At 54.9% G+C, this 12,822-nt stretch overlaps 1 protein-coding gene across 2 annotated transcripts; it reads right to left on the bottom strand.

Moving 5' to 3' along the window:
* Positions 1 to 18: 18 nt before the first annotated feature.
* Positions 19 to 12,780, bottom strand: VAMP7 (vesicle associated membrane protein 7). Of its 2 annotated transcripts, none has more exons than XM_068151915.1 (8): positions 12,708 to 12,780; positions 9,440 to 9,598; positions 6,432 to 6,489; positions 4,854 to 4,991; positions 3,911 to 4,001; positions 3,042 to 3,109; positions 2,716 to 2,808; positions 19 to 1,949 (listed from the first exon to the last, which is right to left on the bottom strand). In XM_068151915.1, the coding sequence occupies exons 2-8, from the start codon at positions 9,583 to 9,585 to the stop codon at positions 1,881 to 1,883; spliced, it is 663 nt and encodes a 220-aa protein (XP_068008016.1). In that variant the 5' UTR covers positions 9,586 to 9,598; positions 12,708 to 12,780; the 3' UTR covers positions 19 to 1,880. The 2 variants fall into 2 exon arrangements, with proteins under 2 accessions (XP_068008016.1, XP_068008017.1); XM_068151916.1 differs by lacking the exon at positions 12,708 to 12,780 and adding an exon at positions 12,321 to 12,380.
* Between the last annotated feature and the right edge of the window lie 42 nt (positions 12,781 to 12,822).

The following is a 12,822-nucleotide window of genomic DNA, read 5'->3' as shown; positions in this document are numbered from 1 at the left end:
TGTGCAAGGCCCAGCAGCTCAGGCTCTGTACAATCGTTTTATTGAAATCAAATCTTTGTACACCACCGCCTCAGTGCGTCCTTCAAAAGGAAAGGAAGCCTTGTCTTTAAAAAGGTCTTTGTACAGAAGACAACAGAGGACAGGAAGGACCATAGGAACATAGGCAATCCCTACAACATGCACCATCCTACACTGGCCTTGGGGGGCTGCAGGAGCTCAGCGGGAGCAGACCCTGCTCTGAGCTGTACATTCAATGAACACGGAGAGAAACAGAGGCTGGCGACCACCACACCCACCACACCCACCCACACTTGCTGCCCAGCATGATCTGACAGCCCTTACTTGAACTCCAGCCTAAGAGAGACAACTCCACTGAGCAATTCTCTTAGAAACCTGATCCAACTCCCTCTGGAGATCTCCAGGGATGGTGTAACCTACGGGAGGGAGCAGCAGGCTCATGTCCTCATCCTGCCTGTGCTGTGCTGGCACCAACCACACAGTGGAGGTCAGTCACCAAACTGAGCTTCTAGCCTCAGCAGCTTCTACCCACTGTCAGAAGCCACCTCCCTGGGCCACCAAGCTGCAGCTTGCTTTGTGGACCACCTGCTGCTTGGTGAGATTTCACTTGTTTCTGTTTCTTCTCTTGGAAAGAAACCTGTGAGGTACAGGACAATCACAGCCAGGAGAGACCTGAGACACAAATGGTGTCCACAGCCTCCAGGAGCAGGCAAAGCAGGACCTGTCCTCTGCCAGCAGCACCTCACCACCATCCCTGCTCCCACATTTGGTTATCAGCCTCGGGTTTGGTTTTTCTGTCTGGCTACCCCCTCTGGTGGAGCCTTTCTTCAGCCTGCAAGATGATCACCCACCGACTCCACCCCTCTGCCCCTTCTCTCCTTTGCCACACCCCCCTGCAGAGCAGCACAAGCGGCAGACCCCTGCCACCTCCTCAAGCCAGACACACAGATTGGCCCCCAGTGTCACCTTAGCAAGTGAGATCATTAGTATCCATTTTAGTCCACCCCCAGAAGAAGAGGAGGAGGAGGAAGAGGAGGAGAAAGGACAGGTGAGAAAGTAGATTCATCACTGCAACCTTGACTCTACATAACCATCTCATGGGCTGATTCCACTGAGCCAGGAATTAAGGGGGTTGGAGATGAGGAAAAAGTGAAGATGAAGAGCAGCCACTTCAAAACACTGAGGGGACCCAACTCCTCCAGAAGGACCTCCAGGAAGAGAGAAGTCTCCTACAGGGGCAGCATCTCCCTCTTACAGTGCACTAAGCCAGGCTGTTCTCCTCCTTACTACCAGCATCGTTCCACTTCCAACCTCACCCCACTGATGTGCCACAGAAGCACGTGAGGCCAGTCATGGAGAGGGCCTGGATCTCCAACACTTGGAGTAAGTGGAAATTCATTTCCAGCCATCACTGTCAGCTTGGCTCAACCCCTCTGCACCACCCTCCACCACCAACCTCACAGGCAGCAGGACATCTGCCAGCAGAACTCTTCTCCACTTGCACGCTGAGGTGGAAGTGCAAAGCCGCCCCGAGGAGCATGCACCTAACCCTCCAGATGGATCAGAGGACCTCCTCCTGGATGGATCCAGCTGAGAAGGTTGGAGATGGGACAAGGGAAAAAGAAACAACAAAAAATCCCTTCAAGTAATTTGAACCCAGCCCATCCTTGAGGTTACAGCTGCGGGGAAGCAGCCACCAGCTGGGCCTGGTGGGGGTGATAAGGCAAAAAAAGTCTGAAGTCCTGGAGGGATGAAAGGATGAGAAGGTGTCAGTAGTGAAAAGATTAAGAGTTATCCTGTAGGTTGCTTCTTCACACTCCTGGGATTCTCTTCTCCAAGTGACCAGCACCAGCTGCCTCCAGTTACTTCTGCACACAGCTTGGCCAAGCAAGCCCACCACAGGCAGCTGACAGGATGATGTAGATGATGACCTGGTGAAAGCAAAAGGAGTCACCTCAGTTGAGAGTGAGCTTCCAGCAGCAGCCAGCTGCAAACACAAGCATGGAACCACCAGGTTATCAAACCCCAAACAGTGAGTGTCTCACACACAAGACTTGGTGCCAGCAGCTCTTCCTCCCACATGAGAAACTCTTTGCAGTGAGGGTAGGGAGACACGGGAACAGGTTGCCCAGGGAGGTCATGGATGCCCCTCCCTGGAGGTGTTCAAGGTTGGATGAGGCCTTGAGCAATCTGCTCTAGGGGGAGGTGTCCCTGCCCATGGCAGGGGGGTTGGAACTGGATGATCTTGAAGGTCCCTTCCAACCCAAACCACTCTGTAAGTCTGTAAGAATGAGAGATGTTCTCCAGGAGAACATGAAGGAGAATCTGGTGGTAACAAAGGACCTCACATATCTAAGCCACAACTACTCAGCACCCTCATGTTAGCACTGCTGGATTCTACTACAGGCTGGTCAAAAAAAAGGCTTCTCCAGAGTTAAGTAATGAGATACCAACAGGACTGAGGCCTACAAAGCCCTGAGAGAGAGGGCAGCCATGAAACCTCTCTTCTGGTGGAGGTGGCAAGGCTCATGACAGTCACTCTGAAGCCAGGCAGAACTTTGTAACAAGCTTTTCCTCTTGCCTCAACAAGAGAAGCTGCCCTCCCGCAGGACTCTTGTTTCAGAGCTGAGCACACCCAGGTCTGACCACAGCAGCAGCCTGAGTTGAGAGCCCAAGGTTGCTGTGCTCCATACTTACAATGGATACGATGATGATGACGATGGTAAGCTTGAGGTTCTTCATACACATGGCTCTGGCAAGGTTCCTGCTGGTGGTTTTGAAAGTGACTGACTAGAAGAGAAAGCACAACATCCAATTCCTCCCTGAGCCTGCTGCAGCCCCAGGAGCTCAGCAAGGCTCCTCCCCAGCCTCTACCTCCCCACTAACCCCAAACCAGGGAGTTATCTCCTCCAGAACCACTAACTCCAGATAAAGAGGGGGTTTCCTGCTTGGGGGCAGGAGATGGGGAGCAGAGACATGACAGCTGCCTGTGGCTCCATTTCCAGGCTGTCCCCCAGACCTACCGAATCCACCAGGTTCTCTGTTTTGTCGATCAGCAGCTCCAGCTTCTCTCCTCTCTGGGCCACGAGGTCTGCAGAAAGACACAACCCCCCCACATGTGTAGGCAGAACCTCAGTGCCAAAAGAGGGCTTCCCATACCCACCCCAGCTGCGAGGCAGGAGCTCCTGGCAGTGGCCTTTTAGATACTGAGTGGGTGAGAAGCTGGCCAGGAGCCACCCCTGTTCTGGGATGATTCCCCAGCAGCCTGGGCAGCAGGTGGAGGGAGGGGATCCTGCTCCTCTGCTCCTCTCTGCTGAGACCCCACCTGCAGTGCTGGGGCCAGCTCTGGAGTCCTCAGCACAGCACAGACATGGGGCTGTTGGAGCAGGGCCAGAAGCCACAGCAATGATGGGAGGGCCAGAAGCCCTCTGCCAGGAGGCCAAGCTGAGAGAGTTGGGCTTGCTCAGCCTCGGGAAAAGAAGGCTCCAGAGAGACCTTCTGGTGGCCTTACAAAACTTCAAGGAGTCAATCAGACAGCTGGGGACAGACTTCTAAGCAGGGCCTGTTGTGACAGGACAAGGGGGGATGGTTTGGACTCAAAGAGGGAGATTCAGACAGGGGAAAAGAAATGTTTGACACTGGGGATAGTGAAAGCCTGGCCCAGGCTACCCAGAGAGGTGGGAGATGCCCCATCCCTGGCACCACTGCAGGTCAGGTTGGTTGGGGCTCTGAGCACCCTGCTCTAGTTGCAGTGTCCCTGCTGGCTGCAGGGGGGTGGATTAAGACACCATTCCCTGATGGCCATGACAAGCACTTCCCAGCCTGTCAGACATAGCCAGACAACGGTGTCCCACCCCACGGGCCAGGTGTGGCACCAGGGGAAGCCCAGTACCTATGTTCCGAACCATGATGCCTTTCAGTTCATCGATCTGGGCTTGTGTCTCTGCCACCTGGTCAGGGCCTTTGCTCTCTGAGTGGTATTTCTGTAACAGACAAAGAGTTGATGAAAACAAGGACCTCCTGTGTTGTACTTCAGCTCCTCCAGACAGGAAAAAGCAGCTCCTTTCCTCTAAACCTGCAGCTTCTGAAGACTCAGGGCCTTCTGGAAGCATCTCTGTTTGGGTAAGCGGCCATCTGAGGAGACTGACAGCAGAGGCCAGGACTAAAGCACAGCTTCTCTACTTCGTGACCACCCACACAGCTACTTAACCCCCCAATTCTCTTTCCAGTGTTTGATTTTCATCCATTCCTAACAAACAGGAAGCAAGAGGTCCAACACCAACAGCATCCACATCCTCATCTCATGATCCTCGGAATGCAGCAGCACCTTGGAACCTTCTCCTCAGAGGTTCTTTCTTCAGAAGGTGCAGAACTGGCATGCTATCAAAGCTGACCACTGGGTTGACTGGTTTCACCCTCAGCCTCACACTATTTAAACTCTTCTCCTCACCTTCACCATCCCTGGAGCAGGCTGCCCAGAGAGGTTGTGGAGTCTCCCTCTCTGGAGAGCTTCCAATCCCACCTGGCCACTGTGATCTTGGGCAAGCTGCTGTGGGTGCCCCTGCTTGAGCAGGGGGGTTGGACTGGGTGTTCTCCAGAAGGTCCCTCCCAACCCCTTCAAGCCTGTAGTTCTGTGATTTCCAGCATGACCATGAAGGCCTAACCCCCAGCACACCCACCCGCTACAAACAGTTAGCACTGCTAACCCCAACCCACAGTGAGGTGACCCAGCTGCAGGCTGGGTGCCAGGAGAGCTCCCACTCCCTGGGCTTCACACCCAGGCTCAGCACAGTGAGAAGGCACAAGGAGAACCCGTGGGGAGAAGCAGATCTCACCAGCTGTGCAGCCAAGACACTGGAGAACTCGCTGTTCATGGCATAGGGGAGGGCTGTCTGTGCTCTCGAGCCGTAGGTGGTCTGAAACCTCTTCTTGATTTCATTCAGGAAGTTGAAGGCTCTGGAGCGTTCAAAGTCCTGGAAGGAAGAGAGCAGAAGACATCCAGAGCTGTGTCAGGTCAAGGAATGGTGTCTAGTTGATTAGATGGTGTTGGGTGACAGAATAGAATAGGAATAGAATAGAATAAACCAGGTTGGAAGAGACCTTTGAGATCATCAAGTCCAACCTATCACCCAACACCATCTGATCAACTCAACCATGGCACCAAGCACCCCATCCAGTCTCCTCCTAAACACCTCCAGGGATGGTGACTCCACCACCTCCCTAGGCAGCACATCCCAATGGCCAATCTCTCTCTCTATGAAGAACTACTTCCTAACCTCCAGCCTAAACCTCCCCTGGCACAGCTTGAGACTGTGTCCTCTTGTTCTGTTGCTGCTTGCCTGGGAGAAGAGACCAACCCCCTCCAGGCTCCAACCTCCCTTCAGGTACTTGTAGAGAGCAATAAGGTCTCCTCTGAGCCTCCTCTCCTCCAGGCTAAGCAACCCCAGCTCCCTCAGCCTCTCCTCATAGGGCTTGTTGGACTTGATGATCTCAAAGGTCTCCTCCAATCTGGTTAATTCTGTACTCTGTACAGGGCACCCAGCCAGGTGTTGAGGAGCTACAGCTATCAGCTCTGCACAGGAACAGTGCTGTGACATGATGGGATTTAACTGCTGGGCTTTGAGCAGCAGCCAGCTTTCAGCCTCAGCTTCCTGGACACTGGTTGGCACTGGACCTTACAGGGCTATCCACAGCTCCACCTCTGTGTCCGGTAACTTCTTCCAGGCAGGGAGAAATTTATGCTCCAGCACAGCCAGAACGGAGTTACACAGCTCAAGTCCTGCCTCTGCAGCCAGGTTCTGCTGCACTGGGGTTTCCATGGGAGAAAAAATAATGAGTTGAAACCAAGGACTTAACCTCAAAGCCAACTATTCACAGGCATCTGGGTTCCAGGCTTAGGTGAAACCAAGAACTTAACCTCAAAGCCAGCTTCATGGGCATCTGGGTTCCAGGTTTAGGTGAAACCAAGGACTTAACCTCAAAGCCAGCTTCATGGGCATCTGGGTTCCAGGTTTAGGTGAAACCAAGGACTTAACCTCAAAGCCAGCTTCATGGGTATCTGGGTTCCAGGTTTAGGTGAAACCAAGGACTTAACCTCAAAGCCAACTTCATGGGCATCTGGGTTCCAGGTTTAGATGAAACCAAGGACTTAACCTCAAAGCCAACTATTCACAGGCATTTAAGTTCCAGGCTTAGGTGAAACCAAGAACTCAACCTCAAAACTTTCTGAGGTTAACATTTGAGTTCCAGGTTTAGCCTTTAAAGCCAAAGGAGAACACAAGCAGTAGGTCCCAAAGGGGTAAAAGGCATCTCAGATACCTCAGATCTCCAGCAGCTATTGGTTTTCTTGGACATAAAAAAGCCAAACCGTGCAAGCATGGTGAGTGTGGAGCAGCTGTGAGCAAAGCACTTACATCATCTGTGATGCAGAGGTAAATGATCCTGTCCTGGCAGATGTAATGGAACAGGTAGCTGCAGAGAAGAGAGAAAGAAATCAGAAGGTCATATGGAGCTGGAACTAATCTTCTAGAAGACTTTTCAGGGCCTTCAAGGGTTGGAGAAGTAGAGGAGCAGGTTCCAGTTACTCTACAGAACCTCTGAGAGATGCCAACACATCTCAGCCCTGCCTGCTGAGGTGTCCCCATTCTTGTAAGCTACACTGGGTTAGAGGCCACCTCCATGGTGCAGAATCACTGGCCTCAGCTCCTCCAGAGCATTCCATGCTGAACAGTAACTTTTTGGGGCATCTGAATGACCTACAAGGGTCCCTTCTCACCCAAACCAGTCTGGGATGGCACAAAGACTCCAGCAGTTTGATAGCCACAGCTGAGCACCCTCCAGCTCACTGTGGGAGTTGTGAGAGCACAGAAATCCTGACTCTGTACCAGCTCACTGCCCGAGCTGAGCTCAGATCCTGACTCTGTACCAGCTCACTGAGCTGAGCTCAGATCCTGACTCTGTACCAGCTCACTGCCCGAGCTGAGCTCAGATCCTGACTCTGTACCAGCTCACTGCCCGAGCTGAGCTCAGATCCTGACTCTGTACCAGCTCACTGCCCGAGCTGAGCTCAGATCCTGACTCTGTACCAGCTCACTGAGCTGAGCTCAGATCCTGACTCTGTACCAGCTCACTGCCCGAGCTGAGCTCAGATTCTGACTCTGTACCAGCTCACTGCCCAGGCTGAGCTCAGATCCTGACTCTGTACCAGCTCACTGCCCGAGCTGAGCTCAGATCCTGACTCTGTACCAGCTCACTGAGCTGAGCTCAGATCCTGACTCTGTACCAGCTCACTGAGCTGAGCTCAGATCCTGACTCTGTACCAGCTCACTGCCCGAGCTGAGCTCAGATCCTGACTCTGTACCAGCTCACTGCCCAGGCTGAGCTCAGATCCTGACTCTGTACCAGCTCACTGCCCAGGCTGAGCTCAGATCCTGACTCTGTACCAGCTCACTGCCTGAGCTGAGCTCAGATCCTGACTCTGTACCAGCTCACAGCCCGAGCTGAGCTCAGATCCTGACTCTGTACCAGCTCACTGCCCAGGCTGAGCTCAGATCCTGACTCTGTACCAGCTCACTGCCCGAGCTGAGCTCAGATCCTGACTCTGTACCAGCTCACTGCCCAGGCTGAGCTCAGATCCTGACTCTGTACCAGCTCACTGAGCTGAGCTCAGATCCTGACTCTGTACCAGCTCACTGCCTGAGCTGAGCTCAGATCCTGACTCTGTACCAGCTCACTGCCCAGGCTGAGCTCAGATCCTGACTCTGTACCAGCTCACTGAGCTGAGCTCAGATCCTGACTCTGTACCAGCTCACTGCCCGAGCTGAGCTCAGATCCTGACTCTGTACCAGCTCACTGCCCGAGCTGAGCTCAGATCCTGACTCTGTACCAGCTCACAGCCCGAGCTGAGCTCAGATCCTGACTCTGTACCAGCTCACTGCCTGAGCTGAGCTCAGATTCTGACTCTGTACCAGCTCACTGCCCAGGCTGAGCTCAGATCCTGACTCTGTACCAGCTCACTGCCCAGGCTGAGCTCAGATCCTCACTCTGTACCAGCTCACTGCCCGAGCTGAGCTCAGATCCTGACTCTGTACCAGCTCACTGAGCTGAGCTCAGATCCTGACTCTGTACCAGCTCACTGCCCGAGCTGAGCTCAGATCCTGACTCTGTACCAGCTCACTGCCCGAGCTGAGCTCAGATCCTGACTCTGTACCAGCTCACTGCCCGAGCTGAGCTCAGATCCTGACTCTGTACCAGCTCACTGCCTGGGCTGAGCTCAGATTCTGACTCTGTACCAGCTCACTGCCCAGGCTGAGCTCAGATCCTGACTCTGTACCAGCTCACTGAGCTGAGCTCAGATCCTGACTCTGTACCAGCTCACTGAGCTGAGCTCAGATCCTGACTCTGTACCAGCTCACTGCCCAGGCTGAGCTCAGATCCTAACTCTGTACCAGCTCACTGCCCAGGCTGAGCTCAGATCCTGACTCTGTACCAGCTCACTGCCCAGGCTGAGCTCAGATCCTGACTCTGTACCAGCTCACTGCCTGAGCTGAGCTCAGATCCTGACTCTGTACCAGCTCACTGCCCAGGCTGAGCTCAGATCCTGACTCTGTACCAGCTCACTGCCCAGGCTGAGCTCAGATCCTGACTCTGTACCAGCTCACTGCCCAGGCTGAGCTCAGATCCTGACTCTGTACCAGCTCACTGCCTGAGCTGAGCTCAGATCCTGACTCTGTAACAGCTCACTGCCCGAGCTGAGCTCAGATCCTGACTCTGTACCAGCTCACTGCCTGAGCTGAGCTCAGATCCTGACTCTGTACCAGCTCACTGCCTGGGCTGAGCTCAGATTCTGACTCTGTACCAGCTCACTGCCCAGGCTGAGCTCAGATCCTGACTCTGTACCAGCTCACTGAGCTGAGCTCAGATCCTGACTCTGTACCAGCTCACTGAGCTGAGCTCAGATCCTGACTCTGTACCAGCTCACTGCCCAGGCTGAGCTCAGATCCTAACTCTGTACCAGCTCACTGCCCAGGCTGAGCTCAGATCCTGACTCTGTACCAGCTCACTGCCCAGGCTGAGCTCAGATCCTGACTCTGTACCAGCTCACTGCCTGAGCTGAGCTCAGATCCTGACTCTGTACCAGCTCACTGCCCAGGCTGAGCTCAGATCCTGACTCTGTACCAGCTCACTGCCCAGGCTGAGCTCAGATCCTGACTCTGTAACAGCTCACTGCCTGAGCTGAGCTCAGATCCTGACTCTGTACCAGCTCACTGCCTGAGCTGAGCTCAGATCCTGCTTATGCTGCCCAGTGTGGGGTGGAGAAGGCCTTGTTGAGCCGAGTGTGCCTTCCACCTGCCCCTGCCCATCCCACCATGAGCCTGTGGCTGCTGCAGCCCCCCCAGCCCGAGGAGGCCCCTTGACTCACTTGCCATGGGAATAGGTGAGTTTGTTGTTCTCCGATGGGATCTTGGCCAGGATCTGCTCCGTCACCTCCAGGAAGTTTCCCCCACACCAGGCATGCTTGGCGAGGATGGTGGTGCCCCTGGCCACCACGGCGAAGAGGATAGCCATGGCTGCACACCACCTGGGCAGAGAAGCAGCCACCATCAGAGCTGTGCTCCCAGGCAGAGCCCAGCAGCACCAGCCCAGCAGCCTGCCCTCAGCCTAACAGCAGCTCATTCAGGATGTCATCACCAGAAAGCTTCTCTCACTTCCCCTTCCATGTTCTCCTCAGAACCACACCAAGCCCACAACGACCTCCAGGAGGAGGTTTTCCTTGGGGCACCTCCACGCCCTCCTCCCCCAGTGACCCCACAAGGAAGCCTTCCTGGTTTCCACCCAGGTTTCTAGCCAGCAGCACATTTTTGGGTTGCTCCTCAGCTGACCTTTGAAGGTTTTTTTTTCCCTCCCTTGCTTGTTATTGAAACATCTGCCTGTGACCAGCAAGCTCCAGCTCAGAAGGGAAGTGACTGGTCTGAGAGCTCTGCAAACAGCAGCTCCTTACACAGACCAAGCCCACCAGCCCCAACACATGACTCCAGGATGAGGCTTTGACTCTGATTGCTATCAAATGAAGGAGAAAAGCTGCCACTGGCCCAGAGTCACACCAAATGTCCTCTTTTAATGGTCTGGAGACATTTTAAGTCCCAAGCCTTCTGCAGAAGCACCTGGTCTGCGCTTCTCAAAGCCACCCAGCACCTTGGCAGGCTCACCATCCTCAGCAGCCCCCCATCTCTGCAAACCAGCACCCTCCCATCTGTATCAAACTGGACAGGCTGCAGCATGCAAGCGTTTGAAGGCCAGAAGTTTGATCTGATGAAGCCCCCAGGGTTGGGCAAAGAAGCCTGCTGTCATTTGAAAGGACAGATTTAATCAGCTCAAGTATCATGACACTCAGCTACTGACAGAGCCAAGATTTCCCCTGTGAAACCACACATCAGCTCACAGCTTTGACAGCTGCTTGTCCATAAGCCTCTTTTCTGCTTAGGAAGGACTCCAGTAGCCTTCTGACCCTCCAAACCCCCACAATCTCCTCTCTCACTCAACACTCGACTGCCCTCGCATCTCCTGCCCTGCCTTGTGGCTGGAGACATCACACACACTCATTTCCATGCAACCAAGCAGCTTGGAGACCTCTCCAGAGACAGCTACCACAGCAGGGAACTGGTGGTGCAGCTTCAGGACCTGAAGACCACAGGGCCCAGCCAGACCTTCCTCGTCCGGCGCCAGCCGCAGCCACCTCTTGAGCTCTTCTGCCGCGGGGGTCAGCCCTGCCAGGCACTGGGCACATCTGCCCCAAAGAGCTCATGCAGCCCCAAATCCCAGCGTGGTGGAGGTTGGGGATCACCCACTCCAACCCCACTGCTCAAGCAGGGTCACCCACAGCAGCCTGCCCAGCTGGGTTGGGAACCTCTCAGCCCTTAAACTGGCAGGAGGCAAAGCTCATTCAGGACCTCGAAAGGCTGCCATCATCAGAAAGCTTCTCTCACTTCCCCTTCCACTTCCTCCTCACAGCAGAGGCTTTCTTTATCATTTTCAAGTGAGACAAACCAACCTGCTTGTTGCTCTGACCTCACTAAAGCTCTAGAATGAACAATGAGAGGGCAGGTGGAGCTAGAAGTGAAACCAGCAGCCTATACCAGCAGTTCTGCCCTCACCAGCTGAAGGGGACAGAGCAGCTCTTCTTATGGACCAGAACATTCACAGCCTCAGCAAGCACTGGAAGAGGCTTGTGCTGGTCCTTCCAGCACCCCTCTTCACAGAAAGCAAGGGGCATGCCATTCCTGCTGCCTTGAAACACCAAACAACTGCAGATGTTGCAACTCTGCAAGCTGCAATCTGCCTGCCTGCAATAAGAGGATCGTTTGAGTGTGGTGACCTCAGCAGAAAGCAGCCCAGGACTCTCTTTAACCCTTCCTTGGCATCTGCAAGTTGTTGTTGTTCTAAAGGAGCTCCCAACCTTCAGCCCAGTGATTTATTTGCTCACTGCAAGCAAGGAGAAAGGTGACATCCATGCTTCCTCTCTGCCTGCATGGCTGCCACCAGGGACCTCTGCATGGGGACAAATCACTAGGGATCAGGCCAATTTCTCTTACAGGCCCAGCACCTTCTCTGGAGGGTGACAGATCATGGAATCACAGAATCATTGATGTTGGAAGAGATCTTTAGGATCATCAAGCCCAACCATGAACCCAGCACTGCCAGGTGCCACTAAACCATCTCCCTCAGCACCACATCTTTGAAAGCCTTCCAGGGACAGGGACCCCTGGGCAGCCTGGACCAGGCCTGGACAACCCTCAAAGGGAAGAAATTGTTCCTCATGTCCAAACTAAACCTTCCCTGGCACAACTAGAGGTCATTTCCTCCTGTTCTGTCCAATGTTCCTTAGGAGAAGAGACCAACCCCACCTGGCTCCAACCTCCTTTCAGGAAGTGTAGAGAGCCAGAAGGTCTCCCCTCAGCCTGCTTTCCTCCAGGCTGAACCTCTGCTGCTCCTCACCACATCTGTTCTCTAGACCATTTCCCAGCTCCATTGCCCTTCTCCGGGCCAGCTTCTGCCCCTCAATGTCCTACTTGGAGTGAGAAGCCCAAAACTGAATCCAGGATTCGAGGTGTGGCTTCCCCAGTGCCCAGTCCAGAGGGACAATCCCTGGCCTGGTCCTGCTGGCCACCCTACTGCTGTCAGAAGATGTTTTAAAAGGGAGTAAAGAATCAGAGCAGGGCAGCTGTGAAGAGGCAGCTCTCCGAAGCTAGCACGCTCCCCGAAGCGCTCTCGCCTGCAGCATCCCTGTCCTTGGTTATCATTACCTGGACCATCAGACCCACAGAAGCCTTTGCTCCCAGTGGCACCAGCAACACGACGCAGCAACAGCCCCGTGCCCACGGTCCCTTCTCCGACGTCCTCCAGCATCCCGCTCCCACCTTCCCAAAGCCCGACCCCAAGCCTGCCGCCGCTCCACGCCAGCTTGATACCGACCGAGGCGTCTGACCGCCAGCGCAAAGGGAGCCCACCCCCGCCGGCCTCCTCCCACCACAATAGCTCCCGGCCTTTGGGAGCAGTCCGCCCCAGCCCTTCTGCGGCCTGCCGGCCCCGGGGCCACGGGAGACAGAACGCTCGCTCTGAGCGGCGGAAGCAGCTGCCCCGAGGGCCCGGCCTTACTGCAGGGCCCGACCCGGCGTCTCGCCGCCGCTCACCTGCCGCCGCGGCAGGAGGGAGCTGCGCTCCGCCCGCCGCGCTCTGTAATCGGCCCCCCCCGGCCCCGGAACCGGGCCGCCGTGACGCGCTTCCGGCCGCGCACGGCCCGCTGGG

The sequence above is a fragment of the Melanerpes formicivorus genome, unplaced genomic scaffold, assembly GCF_026170545.1.
Source record: "Melanerpes formicivorus ecotype bairdi unplaced genomic scaffold, bMelFor1.0.p_v2 SCAF_22, whole genome shotgun sequence".
Classification (NCBI taxonomy): domain Eukaryota; kingdom Metazoa; phylum Chordata; class Aves; order Piciformes; family Picidae; genus Melanerpes; species Melanerpes formicivorus.
This window is presented reverse-complemented; position numbering and strand designations above follow the sequence as displayed.

Coding starts and splice junctions, on each gene's coding strand:
- VAMP7 (XM_068151915.1), bottom strand. CDS start 9,585: ATGGCTATCCTCTTCGCCGTGGTGGCCAGGGGCACCACCATCCTCGCC. Junction 6,490..9,439: donor CTCACCTATTCCCATGGCAA/GTGAGTCAAGGG, acceptor TCTTCTCTGCAG/CTACCTGTTCCATTACATCT. Junction 2,809..3,041: donor CAGAGAACCTGGTGGATTCG/GTAGGTCTGGGG, acceptor TTTCTCTTCTAG/TCAGTCACTTTCAAAACCAC.